Genomic DNA, 20,545 nt, shown 5'->3' on the forward strand with positions numbered 1-20,545 from the left:
CTAACATGATTTGTTCTTTGGTGCAATTTAAACCACAACCCAGCATCTACTTCTCATGCATGAACGAGACTAAAATAGATCCAACGTCATCGTTTTCAGTGCAACAAAACACAGTTTGGCATCGTCTGAGAATCAAACAGCTTCAGACGCACAAACATTTCTGCTCGACAAACTGTCTGTGTGCAGATTGTCGTCGCCGTCCTGCAGCTGAAAGAAGGCAGGAGCTCTGCAGCCCCTCGGCTCAGTGTGGGAACGCGTCGCCCTGAAAAACCCTCCATCGTTTCATGTTAAAAAAAATCCTCTCCATCCCAGAGAGGATTCAAACACAGCTGAGACGAGCGCAACTTCTGTGGCGCGTAGGCAACTTCACCCCTCTATCAATATTTAACCGCCTATTGATTCCAGAATAAAAGGGACGTTGTAAAATGTCAGCCCTAAAATAAGTGTGGCTTTATTAAAAATAAATATCCCCCCCTCATTGAGTCAAATTGCGGCAGTCAGGCTGTGTGTGTGTGTGTGTGTGTGTGTGTGTGTGTGTGTGTGCGTGTGTGTCACGCTGGGCCCAGTGTGTTTGTCCTGAAAGGTCTGCGCTCTCTTCATTGGCCCCGCTCGTCCCTTTGAAGTCGACCACAGAGCGAAATGAACACAGTCCCAATATTTGGCTCTCTACGTTCTCCTCTTCCTCTCTCCCTCCCTCCTCCTTTTTTTTTCCTCAGGGAAGCAAATTTGCTCTCCTCTGGCTTTGTGTGGGAGTCGACACATAACTTCATAACTGCCAAATACGTCCGAACCTGCATGTGAGGAGTGTTTTTGTTTCAATTCTCTAAAAACTGGAGGTGGTTTAGGACACGGAGGAATCAGGACAAACTGTGTCACGTGTAGAAGAAGAAAAACAGATGAGTCATCATGTGAGTCATCATCTTCGGATAATTGTGAGGCAGGAATGTGTGCATCCATATCTGCCATAACTCCCACAATCCTCTCTCGACAAGGCCGGCCCCCAAGAGGAGGGTTCAGGAAGAGGGGAAAAAACTTCCCACAAAAACACAGAGAGGTATGTAAAAAAAACAAAAACCCTGCCCTCCTCCTTCAGAGCACATCTCAGCCAAAAAGCCAAAGTCCTGGTTGACACGGGGAGGGGTGGCAGCAGAGGTGGTGGTGGGGGGGGGGGGCAAGCACACTGCTGTCAATCACATGCTGCAGGGTCCCGCCCCCCTCATTAGGAAGGTAAACAATAAAGAGAGCCGATGAGAGACGTGACCAGGCAACGCCAGAGCAGGGCAGGCTGGGTAACCAGACACCCAGGAACAAACAAAACACCCTGCAGCCACTCAGAGAACCCCCCCACGTAAACCCCGCCTCCCCCAGGAGAGAGAGAGAGAGAGAGAGAGAGAGAGAGAGAGAGAGAGAGAGAGAGAGAGAGAGAGAGAGAGAGAGAGAGAGAGAGGTTAAAGACTTGGAGGAGTGTGCACAACTCACATGGTGGGTGTGTATTCAGATAACCCTCGTCGTGCACGCCAACGGTAACCATGTGAGTCTGCACAAGGCACACAAGAATGCGCTGGTTCAAATCCCCATGAACCCCTCCCCGCCCGGTCTCTCCGACGCTAAATTTATTCAAGAGAGCAAACTGGTCCAAAGCTCTGTTCTCTCAAAGCGAGGAGAGGCTGTCCTGCAGGCATCTGTCTGTCTCTGTCTGTCTGTCTCTGTCTGTGTCTGTCTGTCTCGCACGATTCAGCGACGTGACATCAGAGGATTCGCAGGCAGAGACGACGTTCTCCATCGCGATCTATCAACTTATTCTCCCTCATTTCTGTTGCTTTCTCCTCGTCCTCTCCACCTCTTGTTGTGTAAAAGGCCTCCAAAAGCTGGTTTTGGCCGAGATCCAAGTGGAGCCAAGAGACAAAAAGTGTCACCAGAGAAGAAGAAAGTAGCCAGGCCGGGAAAAATGGTGGATTAATACAAATTATCTCAACAGCAAAGCAGGAAAAGGGAAAAGCATTCAAAACTTCCCTTTAGTTAAATAAAGCTTTAACTCGAACACACCATCCTGCTGCACCACGTGCAGAAATCTGCAGCTGAAAATTTTACCCAAAATGCACAATTAGCTCGTGTTTGTGTAACGTTTGCCACAAACTACACTGAGCAGCTGTTCTAGGAGATTACTGACCACTCAAAAAACATGAACAGACCTGAAAGATTCACATCTTGAGTGGGAACCAGTGAGAAAAACACAGGGACACACTTCTGTATAACTCCAGGTTTAGCTTTCAGGCAGCAGCTTAAAAATGCAACTATCTTGGTTATCTTGGTCACAAAATGCTTCATATGAGAACTTTTAGGAAACGGCATGGCTCTTAAAAACTTTGGAAAAGTTAATGAGACTCTGAATGAGCAGGAAAAGACACCTCCAGCTTTTTAAAGCAGGCAAACAGTCAATGCTCCAGAACCCAAAGCATGAATCTAAAACACACCATTTCAACACCTGTTCCACCATATGTGCTAACAACCTGCATAATAATATCATGTTAGCGACACTAGGAGGCACTTATTCCAACATCATGTGGAAAACATAAAGTCACTCCTGCTGAACATCGAAACTAAGGACACACGGTTTATCTTGTGCCCTGACTGAAGAACGGCCTAAAAAGCAGCACAAACAAGCTCAATGCAAATAAATAATCTTCCTCTAAACTCTCCAAAAACTCAAGTCCGACAAACTCGTGGAACGAGGCTACTTGTTATCAGCGGTTCCAGTCAACTAGCAACCCTGAAAGACTTGGCGACATCATCAAAAGTCGCCCATGTGATAGGATTCCATAGTGCACCTAATCAATCAGGGTCTGTAGCGCGCCGCCCCGATGTGTTACAAAGCCCAAATAGATTTACAAATGGGAAGTGTGTGTGTGTGTGTGTTTGTGTGTGTCGGGGGTGTGGAGAGGGATAAGCTCCTGCATAGGATTACATATTGATTTTAAACATATAAAAAAAGCTTATCATATCAAACCGTAACAGGAAAAACTCTGGGACCCGGCTATGCATAAATCCCTTTTAGATGACGAGAGGGCGTCCACTTTAAAACACACACACACGCGCGCGCGCGAGAACACACACACATACAGACACATGCACGCACACACAGGCCCTCGAAGGGAGCCAAGACACAGTTCTGTGTGTGTGCATACATAGGTGTGAATGGGTAAGCAGATAAAGAGGGCATAGTGGATCAATTTTGTGGCAGGGAGATGAGAGTGTGGCATACAGATGGCATTTTCCCGCCTGGCATCACACCAAGAAGGTACAAGGAGGTGGTTATCACTGAGCATGCTCACAAACAACATCAACCCCCCCTGACTGTTTAATTCTGCAACAGCTGCACATTTAATCAAACTCTGTAAACTTTTTAAAGTCACACTGCTGAAGAAACATGGACTGATACTGAATCTGTCCTCACTGTGCAGCAACAAAAACCGCTGAGTCATCACCTCTCTGCTGTTAATATGTTGCCCACTGATGTATCATTATTGTCTATTAGTGGGAGTTCAATTAATATCTCCATGCAGCAAAATAACTCTGTTCCCCAAATTATATGTTATACAGCAGTGAAACTAAGATAAACCTGCAGCTGTAAACGTGCAGGCTGACACTCTTCCTCCGGAGTACTTTCCTCTAAATTTCCTTCTATATGTTTCTAGAATTCTGTCATCTGTTGTCGTTTTATCACAACACCAAAATGAATCTTACAGCTCGTAAAAAAATCCAGGAAAAGTTGAGAGGAATTCGTTGTTTAGCAGAATATCAGCTTCACAGCTGATTTCAGAGGAACGCTCTCCTCCTGACTCCTCTTTCCACCTCAAAGCGCTCCTCTTCCTCTCATCCTCCGTCTTCTGTGTGTGAGTGTCTTGCAGCTGAAGTCAGCAACACAAACACAGTATAAAAACATGACTCGTGTGTTTTTCTCTCTCATAACTCCCATCAAAATCTAAAATGTTTGCTGTGTTTATGTCACAGATTATTCTTAACATTTATTTCTATGTCAGGGTTTTTAATAACTTTTGTTGTTAGCCAGTTAGCTGTTGCGCACACTGACCTGAACAGACACGATCTGGGTCGACTGAGAGCAAGAGATAGAGGAAGAGTGGTGTGTGTGTTGCAGGTACCATATATATTTTTCCCAGCAGGGTGTGTGCGTGTCAGGGCAGGTGTATCTTAGTGATGTGTGTATTTTTCTCTGCTCGGACTCACAGTGCATCTCTCTCTCTCTCTGTCATCGACTGGCCAACCAAATCAGCAATTACTCGCACGCCCGACCATCGCTCAATGGACCTGCCCAAGCACCAAATAAGAGCAGGGGAGATGGCCGCTGAACACACACACACACACACACACACACACACACACGGACACAGGCATGCCCACACACACAGATATACACATGTGGAAAAAGGCAGGCATGTAGGTGGACACATAAACACACCTGTGAGATATAAACACACAGATGCAGACCAACAGATCCTCTCTCTCTGACACACACACACACACACACACACACACACACACACACACACACACACACACACACACACACACACACACACACACACACACACACACACACACACACACACACACACACACACACTCAGCCTTCTTCCCAGCAGCTCTGAACTATCTGTGGCTGCTACAGAAAGGTAGAGCCTGTGAATGTTAAGTGCCTCCCTTAGGGAGGAAAATAAGGCCGGCTGATAAGTTAGTCAGCTGCAAATCCAACAAGTCCACATGAAGGCAGAGAGAAGCGCGGTGACACGACACACACCACCTCTCCACCTCACCTCACCCACTATCTCTGCTCTCTCACTTCCACACACACACACACACACACACAGACACACACACACAGACACACACACAGACACACATTCACACACACACAGACACACACACAGACACACACACACACACACACACACACACACACACACACGCGCGTGCGCGCACACACAGACACACACAGGTGAGCAGTCAGACACATGGCACACATCTGATATGTGAAGAAATATGCACTCACAGAAGCACGAGGAAACCCAGAGACACACACACACACAAAAAAAGACAAAAGCAGACTTGCACACACACACACACACACACACACACACACACACACACACACACACACACACACACACACACACACACACACACACACACACACACACACACACTCAAAGAGAAAGCAACCTCACTGATACACACAAACACAGGCATATGAACCAGAAAACCTGAAATCCTCCCCCTCGACTCGAGCTGTGGACAAACCGCGGCTCGATAAATAGAAATAAATAAAATGGCCGGGTGAAGACTGAGGAAATCTACCTGGACGCAGGCAGCGTGGACTCGTCTGCAGCTCCTGCTTGGCTACGCATGTCTGTTCCCCCCTCCTCCCCCTCCTGCCCAGCCTACCTCCCTTCTTGCTAATTACAATTGATTTATTATGGACCAGGTAGCTTATCAGGTGCCCGGTGAAATTACAATGGGTGTCCGAAGGCTGAGAGGAGAAAGGGAGGGGGGGTTGGGGAAGGGGGTGGCGGTGGTCAATGTCGAATGGCAAAATCAATTAGCATTGATTGGCAAAAGGTTCATTTTGCCAAAGAGGACGCAGTCGAAGGGGATTAAACTTCCCTGGCCCCCTGACAACTTTGATACGACACAATGGCTGCTTTGCTGTCTGCGGTATAGTTAACAAGCTTTCAATAATATAACTGCATTTTTTTTAACCCCGCAAACCGTCTTCTCAATGTGGCCGCGGCTAGATTTCAAATCAGGCATCGGCTAGTCGGGGTCCAGCTAGGAAACAGATAGCATTGATCAAGTATCAGGGAGTGAAATCCCTCGCAAGCTCGCATCTTAATCCTCATCAAGAGGCCGACGCAGAATTCAAATCATCTGGCTTCAGGCTCTCCACGAAGGCTGGACAACAGCTAGAACGCACAAAAACAATGCAGGTGGAGAAAGATGAATGACTTCACTCGAACTCAGACAACCCTGACGGTAGCTTCACTGTCTCTTTGTCTCCGGGAATTAGAAAATAAACTTCAACCGTTGCTGTTTGTCTTCTCTTCATCATCAGGTGCTTCACTCTAAAAAATGAGATCTGATTGGCAAATCAGTGACGCAGCTGCCGCTGGGAGAGCAAAATCAAGCTCAAAGTACATTATGAAAAGACTGCTGCTTATTTCACTGCACATTTGCAATCAGTAGCATAATCCAGAGCATTATTCTGAACCAGAAGAGCTTCTTAGTTAATCTAAGTGGAGCTTTGAGGTTGTCAAACTGCATCTAATGACGGCAACTTGAAATTTAAGCACTTTTTAAAGTACGATTTTGTTGCTTAGCAGAAGAGAGACGTGACACATCTCGTCTGCTGATACCTGCAGACGCCACATTAAGTGCCAAGACCTCCTGAGTGTGTATTTGTGTGTGTATTTGTGTGTGTGTCGTACCTTCGATGGCCAGCATGGCTCTCAGCTCTCTGTTCAGCAGTTCGAAGCGTCTCTCCAGATCGTGCTCTTTCTCCCTGTGGCAAGTTAGGAAGAGAGAGAGAGAGGAAAAAACACACACACACAACAAAGTTCATCAATATGTTAATGACTAAATCATTAAGCACTTAAAGAAACCTGCAATAAACATCGATTCAGCGACTCGCCCGAACCTTCTCTGGCTCTGGCATTAATCTACTGCACATAACTGATACACATACTGTGTCTCACACAGCCCTGGGTGTATGTGTGTGTGCAGATGTGTGTGTGTGAGAGAGAGGAAATAAAAAGGGAGTATAAAGAGAAAAGAAAGGTGGTGAAAACGATTTAAAACACAGAAAGGCATGAGAAGACAAAGAAATGAACATGTATCTATGGACATGCCACGAGTGTGTGTGGTCTGCATGTGTGCATGGATGGGTGTATGTGTGTGTGTGTATGCAGCACAAATTGAATTCTTTCCTCTTTCAGCCATATTAAAAAATGAGCTTATTCGGTCCCTAATAGAATTTGTCCTTCACAGGCGCCTTTTCTCTTCGCCTCCACAAAGAGAGAACAGAAAGGGCTAATAATCAGCCCTCCTGTCAATTGGCCACTTAAAAGCCTCCCCTTTCCCACGATATAATGTGATTATGAATACTTCAAACTCTCCTCCACTCGCACACTTTGAAATCCCAACAGCCGCAAATGAAAAAAAAAAGCCGGCACGTATGTGTGTGTGTGTGTGTGTGTGCGTGTGCGCGCGTGTCTCCACCTGTCGCAGCTGACCACATACAAAGAGCCCAGCGATGGAGTGATGATCGTCACATTTCTATTGATTTCATACCCCGTCCGCATGTAAATCAATGAGCGGATAGACAGAGGGGGTGAATGGAGTGGAAAGCACACTCCCACCCTGTGTGGCTTCGACGAGTTTGATCTAATGCTTGAACAGAGGAGCGATGTTTCCAGATTTTTAATGCTTCTCAGCGCACAACAAATATAGAAGAACTAACAAATGACTTGACTCCTCCAGGAGGAAATGGTTTTTAGTAGTTACCCATTAAAATACAACTAAAAATAATCAAAGGAGTTGTTGAAAACAGGGTATAGTGGATGCACGTGGAGCTCAGAGGTCACACGGAAAGATGTCAGACGGTGAGATACGTACAGCAGAGAGAGCTGGTTCTGTCTTCTGATGAGCGCGTTCTTCTTGTTCACCAGCATGAACCACTCCTGCATCATGGCCTCCTCCTCCTCCTTGTTGTTGCCTGGAAAACGCACGAAGACACAGAGGAAAAACAAGCAGTCACACACATGATAGTGCAACATTTCAATAACGCCACCAGCTGTTAATGTTTAGTCCTTGGCTGTTTCCTTGCCCCCTAAAGACAGATGCTGATCATTTAATGCAAAGCTAAAACAGAGGAAAACAACATCAGTTCCAGTCGAGTGAGCCTGACAGATGAAAGGTCCTTCTCGACCATCGTCTGTCTCTACATAACTACCTTTAAGCACACAGCGTATACAGGCATACACACATGAAAGAGATGATGCAGATAAACGACTCAGTTAAGTCTTTTTGCCACTGCAGCGTCAGTATGTCCACCAGATATTTATGTGTGTGTGTGTGTGTGTGTGCGTGTAAATACACTACTCGCTTATGTTCCTTGTGTAAACATTCACATACTTCACACCATGTCTTCACAACGTCAATACGGCTTCAACCGGGGCGGGATTAACTCAGCGATTATCGTCGAGCGCCTTTACAGAGTGGAGCCTCTCACTGTAGGGCAATACATATCCCACCAATCACTCAGCGGGCCTTCAAAAAAGCCACGTCTCCGCTACTCTCTGACGCTAGCGTAATACCTGCTCAGCACAGGGAGAGCTAGCGAGGCTCAGATGCATGGCTAATGTAAGCTTGGCGTGCGCCTGGGGCTAAAGCTCTGTGCTGTAACTTACTTACAGGGTACAATGGGATGCGCACAGCTGATACGGACAAAGCACACTGAATGGAAACCCTCAAATGTTAGAACAGCAGCAAGAACATCAGTCATGTTTGACCTGGAGTAAAGACTAGAGGAGGACCTGTGCGTTTGACTGGGCTTCTGCTGGCTGCCTCAGAAATCAGTGATCATGATGATTTCAGAATAATAATTCAGACTGTAGCTATTTTACAGCAGTTTTGGGACAAGTTACAGCCACGAAAACCAAGGTATTTAAGTTTTCTGGTGGTGTTAAATGCTTTTTTACATTAGTAGGGTTGTTAAACTGGGCTTTTATTTTTAATTATGGACACACAAGAAAAGCTGGCTTGTTATCACTGAGACAAAATCTTCAACTTTATATGTGAATTTGCAGATTTATGCAGTTAAAGTGACAGAAATGGGGCTTTAAATGTGTTAACATCTCATTATTACCCTAAGATCATTATTCTCTGACAACTTATAGAATCCTGACGTATGTGACTGTATGCTGGTGGTCTTGTTGTTCTGGTATTTGTGTTCTATGAATGAGTTTATGCTTCTTTCTCTCTGTCAGTGCCTAAATAAACCGCTGTGGTCAGTTCACTTTGCACTGTTTCTGTCTGGAATTGGGATACCAGCTTTGTGGCACTGGAGGCCATTTAAACAGCGACGGCAGCGTTAATCTGACACTTAGCACGTCTGCGAAGAAAAGACATGGATGAAAACAGAGGACGCGAGATGAAAGATCGTCTCAGGGCTTATGTTATTATCTCTGGCTGTTTTTTTCTCCCTTTTTCAAGAGGGAGGTTTAATAGCCGGGAAGCTACGACAGGCATCATAACAGAATTAACACTAAGAAGACATTTCATACCACTTATTTATTAATTGGGGCCCTCTGAATAATGAGAGATGCATTGGTGCGCTGTACAGTGAAGAAACCCATGTAAGCCAAGTTTTGCATTCTATACTTCATTCTACAATCTTTCATTTATCGTCTGTAAAATGTGGCTTTCAGGCTCCTTTATGTTAGACTCAAACATCACCGATTTAGTGTTTTGTGCTCTTTATTCTTAGACTTTCTGAATCAGCCAAACACTTTCACAGTATTAACTGAAAAACAATAGGTTTGGTGCCGAGCACGATCACAATCTGCGTCGTCTCCAGTCAAACACACACACAGCAGTCATTGCAGAGGAGAGGGAGCATCGGGCCGCAGCGTCATCGTCAACAAAAGGCAGGCGTGTGGATGTGTGTGCGGACACCGGTGAGCGTGTGGACATTTGTGATACTCTGAGCCAGCAGATGTATGTAATTTCATTTAGGAGGGTGGAGCGGGGAGGGGGGAGTGAGAGAGAGAGAGAGGAAAAAAGAACGAGCGAATGAAAGAAAGCTTCGGGATTTAGCGGAATCGGGGGCTCGTGGATTACTGTAGTCAACTTTGAAACGGACGACACTCGGAGGGGGGATAAAGCCGGCGCTGACAGGTCATTGTGCTGCCTCGAAGTCAAATAAAACAAGCAAATAATAATGGCAAATATTAAGCTCCTGTGACATTGTGGCGAGGCGGGCTGGAAGACGAGGAGGGATTATAAAGCTATATCCCCCACCGCTAGCCAGCCAGCAGCAACCAGCCAACCACCAGCCGCATTTTATGAAAGGAGGGAGGGGAGGCCAAGGGAGGGAGGGAAAGGAAAGGAGGAGAGGAAAGAGAGAAAGGCGGGGAGGTCAGAGGAAGGTAGGAGAGGTAGGATAAAGGAGAGGAGAAAGGGTAGAAGGAAGGAGAGAGGGAGAGATGAGGGGGAAATGATGAACGTGGAAGGGAAAAACTGGAGGAGGGAGGGAGTGAAAGAGGGAATGAGGGCAAGCAGGTGAGCCATTTCAAAGCAGAGAAAGAAAGGAGGGGATGGAGGGATGAGGGAGGACGAACGGCGCAGGGCGCTCGACAGCTGCTCAGCATCCTCCCCCTTCACTCAACCTCTCCAGAGCTGAACTCTGACCTCCAGATACTACCTGACTCCAACTGAGTCAGTCAACGACTCAAGCACTGATGTTTAAAAGTCCCCATTAAAATCAAATATGAGGCACATTTTACAGTGGACAGTTGCCGAGGCATTCGAAATATTATGATGTAAGTATGTAATATAAAGTAAATTATGTGGTGTTAATGCTGCGTTCACTGACTGCAACAGTTATTTTCCAAACTGTTTATTCTGTCCTTTTTCTTTGATTAACGGCTTATTTGTCAATTTTTTAGTCTGTAAAATGTGAGATCATAGTGAGAAACCATCTTAATTTCAAGGCTCTAATGCAGGGTTGGGGGTTTGACTCCCATTGGGAAAACCCTTTTGTAAAAAAAAAAAAAAAACCTATCCACTGGCTGTACTGTAATGAGCGCGCCCACCAAATGGCATATGTTAAGAGTGACAACAGCAGAGAAAAAACTGGTGAACGTCGTGTTGCATGAAGACAAATGGTGTAAATATCCCTGGCAGGCACCACTGACACTGTGTCTGTGAATCCAGCCTTGGCTCCGAGAAGCTGTGGATCCATGCTGGCTCTCAGGGGGCCATCTTGGATCAAAGCATCTGGCGGTTTGGCAGGTTGCATTCTGGGTCTTGCTGCTTGCCTTACACGCCATTTCTCAGTGCTCGAAACAGAGCGGGGCAGAGCGAAAAAAGGCCAAAATCCACGGAGACTGAAGCAGTAAGTTTGGCATCGGCACAATGTTTGATCAGGACATCAAAGGATTAGTGAATATGTCTGATGGAGATACACAGGGTTTCCCTTCCTACAGTAAACTTTATCTTCATTAACATCACGTTTGGCGTTACCTCGGCTATCGATGCGGCTGCGATGGTGAGAAACGCACAAGATACAATCAAGCCAGACACACACACACACACACACACACACACACACACACACACACACACACACACACACACACACACACACACACACAGCCGAGATACAACTGATACACACATCCCGACAACCCCTCTATCTGATTGCCTGTCTCCCTCTTCTCTTGTTTCACTCTCTCTGTCTCACTCACGCGAACACAACCGGGATACAATGACATGAACTGCCGTGTGTGGAGGGAGACTGTTATCCTTCACGTAAGAAAAAGCCTCGTTAGAGAGGGTCCATGTGTGTTTGTATGTATCCACAGAGAGACAGAGAGAGAGAGAGAGAGAGAGAAATAAAAAAAGAAGGAGACAATACGGGGTGAAAAGACAGAATGAGCCTCTATAGCCAAATAAGATTAAGATAGCTATCTTGGCCCCTGTTGCATTCAGTGTAGATAGGAATAATGAAACCCACCCTGAGGTGGTCAAACTGCTGCTGCTGCTGCTGCTGCTGCTGCTGCTGCTGCTGCTGCTGCTGGTGGCCTGCGCTGGTTTTTAATTAAGTGTGTAATGCTGCTATGCTAGGTCTCCGTAAATGCATGCAAGAAGCAGTTTTAGCAAGTAAAGACGCATTGATCTGATTTGAAATGGACTCGAGCGTTTCTGGGAATGTGCAGAGAAGGTAGATTGTTTATAGACACAGTTTGATGCTGCTAACGCTAAAGGTTTGACTGTCTGGATTGTCTTTTCATCGATGAAATGTCAGAAAGTGGCGAAAAATGCTCCTCAAAACTAGCCAGAGACCGAGGTGACGTCTTGAAATTTGTCCGAACATCAATCCAAAATCCATTTCTATTAGAGACGAGCAGAAAATCCTCACATTTCAGAGGCGTTCTGCTTAATAAATGACTCAAAAGATTAACTGATTTAAACAATTGTCAATTCATTTTCTCGTTCAACTAATTGATGAATTGACTAATTGCTTTAAGTCGCTGGGGTCAATACCGCTTCCAGTTAGGGGATAACCTTTCGACCGCTAGACCGTAAGGCCACTTCACATGCATCTGTTTAAAAATCATGAAATACGGCAACCTGATAAGCAAGAAATCCCACATTGGTCTTCAGTGGAGAAACTTCTGTCTGTGCCTTGAAGGAGGGAGCTTGGATAAGAGGGGAAAATGAATGAGACAGAAAGAGAAAAACATTAAAAGCTGTGATCACAGCACGTTGATCTCATTTCTTATCCCACCATTTTGCCATTTAATCCAATAGCTGCTAATCCAATTTGTCTATCGGACATGTAAAAAGGCAGGGAGGAGGAGGAGGAGGAGGAGGAGGAGGAGAAAGAAGGAGAGGAGGAGGAGGAGGGAAAGGGAGGAGATACAGCCGAACTTCTCTTCTGTGTCCAAGTCACTTTCTGAATTGCGGTTTGTTTAGGGACGAGCACTTGTGCCTCTCCCACCGTTCCCTCCGTCCGACAGTCGAGCCCGTCTGATATCAGCGGGGATCAGGGAAGATAAAAGCCAAAAGACGCTTGAAAGGAAATGAGAAAAGAAGGAATAAAAAGAACAGGATGAACATTGTTTCCTGTGATTAGGTAAGAGCTCGTTAAAAGGCTGTCACTGCAGCGATGTGAATATGCATGACAGGGGCCGGCCTAATCAGAGAGGTCTGTGGTGAGGACCGGAGGGGGGGGTTGTGCCTAAGGAGTCCACTGAAGACTTGATTTAATTAATGTGAGTAGAGGAGTGTCTCGCTAGGAAGGAGGCAGAGAGAGGCTGAGAGTGGAGCTTGGAAAAGAAAGGCTAGGCTGCTTGCAAATTCGTCTTCGGCCACATAACCTAAAGCCTGCAGTCGAGGTGTTTCCTTCATGTTGGATTATGGCAGATGAGCCAAATTGTAAGTGCGTCCAATCATCAGCTTTGACAGCTTCACCTCTGCTCCAATCAGAACCACACTCTTAAAGTTCAGCTGAGGCTCCACGTACACTGAGGGCAACAGTCGCTTTAATTCACAGCTCGGCGACATTACACCACTTGTGAAATGTGGAAGAATCAACCCTCCACATGTGATTTCTCCTGCTTTCTTCTGCTCTCTACTGGAGTGGTGCTGAGGGCTGTTTTTTCCAGGGAGGCTTGCTTGGAGCCTTTTTAGCCGCCCTCAATGGCACAATGGTCCCAGCGTATAGAGCAGATTCCTGCTTTATTGAACCTGTGTATAATGTCTGGTGAATGGAACACATTAACCGATTCACACTCACCTCTCTCCCTCCCTCCCCCCCGGATAGAAAAGGGAGAAAAGTGAAATAAGGAAAAAAAAACCCTCCTCACACTGAGGCACAATGACTGCCTTTTCCACTGGTGTCATTTGTCAACCACTGCTTGCTTTACAATGTACAAAAGAGGCGAGGCAGGGCGAGAGCGAGGGAGGCAGGAGTGGAGTGTGACGGAGAGTTTTGGGGGCAGAGCGATGAATTGGGGCTTTTCCATAATCATAAGTGGGGCTGCATAATTATTAGTTTCTAATTACACAGTGTATAAATGGTGGAGGTTCATCTTTCAGTCAGTGTGGGGAATGAGCAGAGCAGCTTCACTAATTATGCTTGTGTGATAATTTTGGTTTACTTAATGATGACAGCAGATCAGCACGAGTTTAATGTGAAAATACTGAAACTGAACGTTGAAATAAAATGCAAATCCAGTACAAATAGACCAGTAAGGGTATGAAGTTAACACTAACTGACATCTTACTGGTTAATCAAATCGGGCTAATATTTGTCCTGAGATAAAAAAAAGGCTCACCTGCCACGTGGGTGAGGATGGAAACCGGTTACCGGCCACTATACCACTATAAACTGGTCAGTCAGTCAAATCAAAGCACAGTGCAAACTGTCCCTCTGCCTGATAGCGAGTCTAATGCTGGTGATGGTGACACAACATAAACATTACTGTCACACATGGAGCTTCAAGGTGAGGGACTCGGACACCTGAGGCTCCCACCCTGAGTCCTGCTATGACGCTGTGGGAAAATGTTAATGAACGCCATGCAGATATATTCTGTGTGAATATTTGCAGATGCACTCATTAAAAGCATTTCCTTATTATATGTTGGCGCTTGCAAAAGAAGGCGCCATTGCAATTTCAGCTGCAGCCCCGATCATGAGCTCTGTTTCAAGGGGAGGTGAGCGATGGACGGCAGTAAGTAGGACTGCCAAAGCCTTTTTTAATGAGCAGAGAGTGTACACACGCAGCGCCTATCATGTCACTGTTTGAACATTTGTGTTCAGAGACCATGTTAAACACAGACGATAGATTTCTCCTGCTAATATGTTGCCTCCTCTCATCCTCCTCTCTCATAAAAACACACGCCTCCTTGCTCTCCTCTGCCAACTCTCCTATGTATACAGACGCACACACACTTGGGCAAACACGTTTGACCTCAGAGCTAACAGTAGACCGCCCTCCAGACACCTCTCATTCCTCCACCTTTGGGGTTAAGAAGACGTGGGGGCTCAGGCAAACAGAGTACACATAATAGACTCACTCTGGAGATGAAATGTTCATATTAGGACACACACACACACACACACACACACACACACACACACACACACACACACACACACACACACACACACACACACACACACACACACACTTTCTGCTGCTTGCACAAAGGGGTGAAGAGTGTATTTGCCTAAGAGAAATCATTTATGCAGCTCTCTCCCTCTCCCTCCTCAGCTCTTCTCCTCTTTAAACTTCTTCTATCTCTTCGATTTAACCATTTAATTAAACGTGTGTTCATGACTTACATTCTTTAAGGACAGAAGAGACTGAAACGGGATCAGATTAGAAGAAAACAAACGCCATTTCTGGAGTATTTTTCTGTTTGTCTAGCAGAACCAGCCAAGCTGCGACAATCACACAAATACAATCCTCCCCCCCTCAACCCAGCCCCACATCTCCTCCCCTCCTTCCCTCCCTCCCTCCCTCGCCCCACTCCATCAAATTGTGTTTTTGCTGCAAATCAATAAACATTATCAGAGAGTGGCAGACTATGGGCTGGTGGAGGCAGCCTCTGTCTGTTAAAGCCCAGACCGCCCTGTCTCTATCACAGCCTGGGCAACAAGGCCAGGAGGAAACAGACACACAAGAAAGGTAGACAACACGAGCCCAACAAGCACACACACAAACACAAAAATACATGTAGCGTGGACGTGGAAGCAGAATACATACATACATACACATACATACACGGCGGATGATCAGACAGCAAGTCTGTGATGCGTGTTACAGTCCTGCAGGGGGAGATTCTCACATCCATACATTCAGAAACACAGACAGCAGAAACCAATCAAGGTGAGCAGACTGGAAGAGAAAGGAGCAGCTGTGACCTATTGAGGTGTTTAACAATAATCCAAACGGTGCTGCTTTGACCACGCCACTCAACGTCAGTGAGAAATTAAAAGGAAAAAAGTACGACGGCACCAGCGACTTTGAACACTCCCTCAGCCATTAGGCCGCTGTATCAGCACTCTATGCTTGTCAGCTCGCTTTAGCTTTAGCGTCAGAAATCCCTGCTCTCTTAGAACCATTTAACTGAGCTCTAAATAAGATGATTTTCAACCTGTCCCCACTTAGCTTGGGGCTGGAAAAGGAAAATCAGGGGGCCTGCCACACACCATTTCTCAATTACCTTTCTCATTATTGTCACCCGTGTTCATTACTACTATTATCATTCTCCCTTTTCTGTTGCACCCCCTCACTTTAGGCTAGCTTAGGCCGTTGTGGCTGTCGCGTTGGATGAAGAGAGGGAGGAGAGCGGCAGAACCGAGAGCTTTTTGCAAGGCCAGAGCACTTCAGGTAATTAATATAGCAAGAGGGGGCAGATGAGAGGAGACGGAGAATATGTGAGTGTATGTGCGCCTGTGTGTGTTTTCGCTGAAATGCCTGATTGGGGAGCTCACCTGCCGATACCCCCTAAAAGGTATTTCATTAGCGAGTCTTTTACCATACAAGCAGAGGAACAAAGCCTCGGTTACGCCTGTCTCCACTCCAACTCAACGGGGCCCTCCAGGACGCCTGTAGCTGTGTGTGGGAAGAGCAAAGAAGAGTGGAGGAGCAGAGAGGAGAGGCGAGGAGAGGCTATCCCCGTTCATAATCTCATGACAAAAGGCAAAAAGGCATCATCCTATTAACAGCGTGATCTTCACCAGCTCATGCTAGCTCCTTTCCACAGGGGGCTCTCTTTTATTATTAAGGTGAGTGGGTGATAGGGAGCAGGGAAGGCGCCCGGTGCCTCGCTATTAGCCTGGGACAAGAGTAGGTATGGAGGGGGAGCAGAGAGAGGAGAGACCCCATGCTAGGGTCCCGCTTGGTGCCTTTCTCTATTCTCAGAATGGGAACCTTTGCTTGGACCTTCGGGGGCTGCCTTCTATTAAGCCCCAGTGATACAACACAAAGTGGGAGAGGTCCTTCAATCGCAAACCAGTGCTGACGCTCACTGGGAAAACATCCTCAGCTCTGCCTATTAACACTCATTTGAAGCTGGTTCACGTTAGTCCTCGGCACCACTAACACGTCAGGGATCAGTCAATAAGGGAATGCTTACTTTAAATATTGTGAGAGCTGCAGCCTTACCTGCTGTATCTTCATCTTCTATTAGTATTTGTACTCAATGCTGGCTATGATCATGGCTGCTGTTGACGTTTTTATGAATCTGTGTTCTGACAAATGAGTAATTAAGTTCATATTTGTCGTCAACTCCTGCACCTTTTGACTGACGCTCCAACAAGCACTTACACTATAAGTTCCTGGCAGTGCTGTTAGAGTCTGTCTGAGCTCAGCTATACGATTAAAGAAAATATACTGAATATTCATGTTGATACACGTTTGTCTGCTGCTCGTTTCTAACTGAAGAATCTGTGGAGATGCTACGACATGTTGCCTCTGCGAGAGAGAGAGAGAGAGAGAGAGAGAGAGAGAGGAAGAGAGATTAGTCTGTTTTCTGTTCGAGTGTTTTGTCTTCTGCTCAGTGGGGGTGCTTGCCTCTAGCCTCAGGTTACACAGGGGAATTGTGGGAAAAAAGTAGCCTGAGCTGTGTTTGTGAATGACAGCATCACCATCACCATTAAAGTGTGCTGAAGATGAAATACATTTCCACCTCATTTATGTGCAATAAAGTTCTTCTGCCTTCACTTCTGCCTCCTCTGTTAGCGAACAGTATCTTACATAATAACTTTACCGTCACTGGAAGGCTGTTCAATCCAACATTTGACTTTACAAGAGGTAACTAGTAGACTTAGAAATTTGTCCTGTGTTCTACATTATATCTTCTTCTATTATCATTATTTTAAGCACTTCACATGAATATATCAGCAAACACTAATGTATACATAGATGTCCTTCTTAGTTTTGGGCCAAATTTTGTCTGGACAGCACGTCTGCTGATGACTGGGATGTTACAGAATGAGGGTAACTGGATGAGGACAAACAAGTCCTCATTACGATGCTACAAACGTGCAGATTCTGAGAATGACTGTGAGACGGTCAAACATCCTTTAAATTCATTCTTTATATACAGTAAAATATGAGAAATCTAAAAATAAAATGTGAATACCCAAGGCCTTGCTTTGCTTTTCCAAACTGTTAAATGGACTAATTTTAATCAGTCAAACACAACAAAATAAAACATTGAAAATTAAAATAGCAGTATTCTGAACTAAAAACAGTGATCATTACTGTGACGGTGTGTTTGTAAGGAAACAGGCACTGAGGTAGTCTTTCTAGAACTTTTACCAGTATATATAGAACAAGTGAAAGGCTTCTTTATGTCACACACATAGTTAGACATTATCACTAGAAACCAGGACAGAGTTTCTAAAGTTAGAGTTTCTGGATATGTAGAAATGTGCACAGGTTTGTCCTGCAGCTGCTCCTACAGGTGAACACTTACATTAATGTTAGAGGCTTCAAAGAATCAAGACGCTTTTACGACATTTATGGTTAAAAGAAACATGAATTTGCTGTGGTACTACTCTGCAATGCACGCAGTCACTCTCCGGCATAAAAGCCAGGATTTAGCTAATTTAGTGCGATAGAGAGAACTTTGAGAGACCTTTAAAAGGTATGTCAAAGTACAGATACTGCAGAGATGCACTCCATCCAGCTCCACCGGCTTACAGCCTGCTACCCACACACACACCTCCTCTCATCATCATCATCATCGTCCTCCACTCTCCTCTGTAGCCCAGTAAAAAGCCTGCGATGACCTGGGTGTGTAGCTTATTAACCTCCCCATCAGTTCTTATCAGCCAATGAATGGCCCAGTCATCTGCCCCTCCTCGTGAATCTAAGAGCGAAAAATTTCTCCTCACGTCAGGGCTATAATTCAATGCACACACAAATCATTTAAGGTGCGCACACACACACGCACACGCACACACACACAGGGAAGGGGATCGGCGGTAACATTCTGTCAACCTTGGTCCTGGTGGGCTTCCAAGACTGGCGTGGACCAGATGTTACTGAAATTATCAACAATTGGAGGAAACAACAGAAGGGGTGTACATGGTTTTTGTGTGTGTGTGCGTGCGTGCGTGCGTGCGTGTATGTGTGTGTGTGTGTGTGTGTGAGGGCCAGAATAAATTAATGGCTGATTTCTCCCCTTGCTTTGATGGCATTAAGAGCCCTCTTCTTCTCAATGTGCCGCGTTAAATGCTTTTCTCTCCTTCTCTCTTTCCCTCCGTCTCTCCCTTCTTTTTTTTTTCTTTTTTTGACGAGCAGGGCCACCCAGCAGAAAGCAACTGATGCAAAACGCCGGAGTAATCCCCCCCCCCTCCATCCACCGCCGCCACCACTACCACCCCTCCCGCTATCTTTAGTCTTTGACACAGTAGCCATTATCTGTGGGATTTAGTTAAACCAAACCTTCATGTATTTGTTAGGCCCTGGGTTCGTTTTCTCCTCTGACTGCTCTGCTTGAGTGTGGCCAGGCTAGGGGGAGGTTTTTCTTTTTTTTTCCTCCACATAATCAGTACAGCTAGGAGGGGACACATGAAGAGGGGGTCTACAATGCCATCTAGCTGGATTCTTCTTAAAGTCTAAGATGAAATTTGTAACCTCGTTTGTGTTGACTGCTGCAAAAACTCTGAACTCTTTCCAGAATTTAAACACTGCAGCACATGAATTCTACTCGGCCTGATTATTTTTAGCCTAACTCAACAAAAACACAATGCATGATGCACCCTTATCAAAAGCTATCAACACTGTGAATCTCTTACTGGCCTACATTTAATCTGATCACGTTATCAATAAGAAAGACTCAGAATCCCATACAATTAAACTGAGAACAACGACAATCAATGACATCTGAGCAGAAAACATTTAAAATGATTGAAACAAAGTCAGCACATTACAGAAAATGCCCCGTGCTGCTGTATTAGTAAGAGATAAATGTACATATTAGAGTCCAGTTCTAACCTGAGAGCTACAGACGGCGACAGAGAGGTTAAATGTTCAGCCTTTCTATATTTCCAGACTGTGACTTGTTTCTACTATCAACTCGTACCTGTAAAGCCACGCTAATCACTGAGGCCTTCCTCTCTGCCACATGCAGCCGCAGAGCTAAAAGCTGTGTTATGGAATCACTGTTGAAATTTGCAGATAAGCCGGGGCTCTGTGGGGCTAAGCTAAGGTTAAGCCAGGTGGTTTAGCTCCCTGAGAATGTGTTTACACACACACTGAGGTGTGAACCATTTGGGGAGCTTACAGAGGCGGAGAAACATGAGTTGATTTAGTGCTAGTGTAAACCTTAGTACCTGTTGATGGCGTTAATTAGGATAGCTTAACACAAACATCGGTATCTGGGTTTCTGATGCGGGCCAGGAGTCAGATTTAATATCCTTTAAGGACACACACAATGATATCGTAGGACTGTGTATTAAAAACACCTTTTCTGGTAATAACAAAGAGAGAAGGCATCAAACCTGTGGTCAGACTTATTCTTTAAAGACACATTTCATGATTTGAATAAGAAATGCCACCAGATTCAGATTATTTTACATTGGCATTGTTCCTGTACTTCTTATGTTTTAACCCATCCTTCATTTTAAACAGTGTACAGCTTTTTACTCTGATAAACACGTTTCATGACAAATTTCTATTTTAAATTCATGACTTGTCTTCAGCTGTACTTGCTTTTTCTCTTCTCT

The 20,545-nt window shown here is 45.4% G+C and overlaps 1 protein-coding gene across 6 annotated transcripts in view; it reads right to left on the reverse strand.

The window, feature by feature from the left end:
• The window catches only part of ehbp1 (EH domain binding protein 1), a 133,237-nt gene that overhangs the window by 2,788 nt on the left and 109,904 nt on the right, over nt 1-20,545 (reverse strand). For all 6 annotated transcript variants that reach the window (XM_070977124.1, XM_070977126.1, XM_070977129.1 and 3 more), the window contains 2 exons: nt 7,687-7,786; nt 6,501-6,574 (listed from right to left, as the gene is read on the reverse strand). In XM_070977124.1, coding sequence (XP_070833225.1) covers nt 6,501-6,574; nt 7,687-7,786 — 174 coding nt within the window. The remainder of the gene's footprint in view (nt 1-6,500; nt 6,575-7,686; nt 7,787-20,545) is intronic.

Source organism: Chaetodon trifascialis, chromosome 13 (genome assembly GCF_039877785.1).
Source record: "Chaetodon trifascialis isolate fChaTrf1 chromosome 13, fChaTrf1.hap1, whole genome shotgun sequence".
NCBI lineage: Eukaryota > Metazoa > Chordata > Actinopteri > Chaetodontiformes > Chaetodontidae > Chaetodon > Chaetodon trifascialis.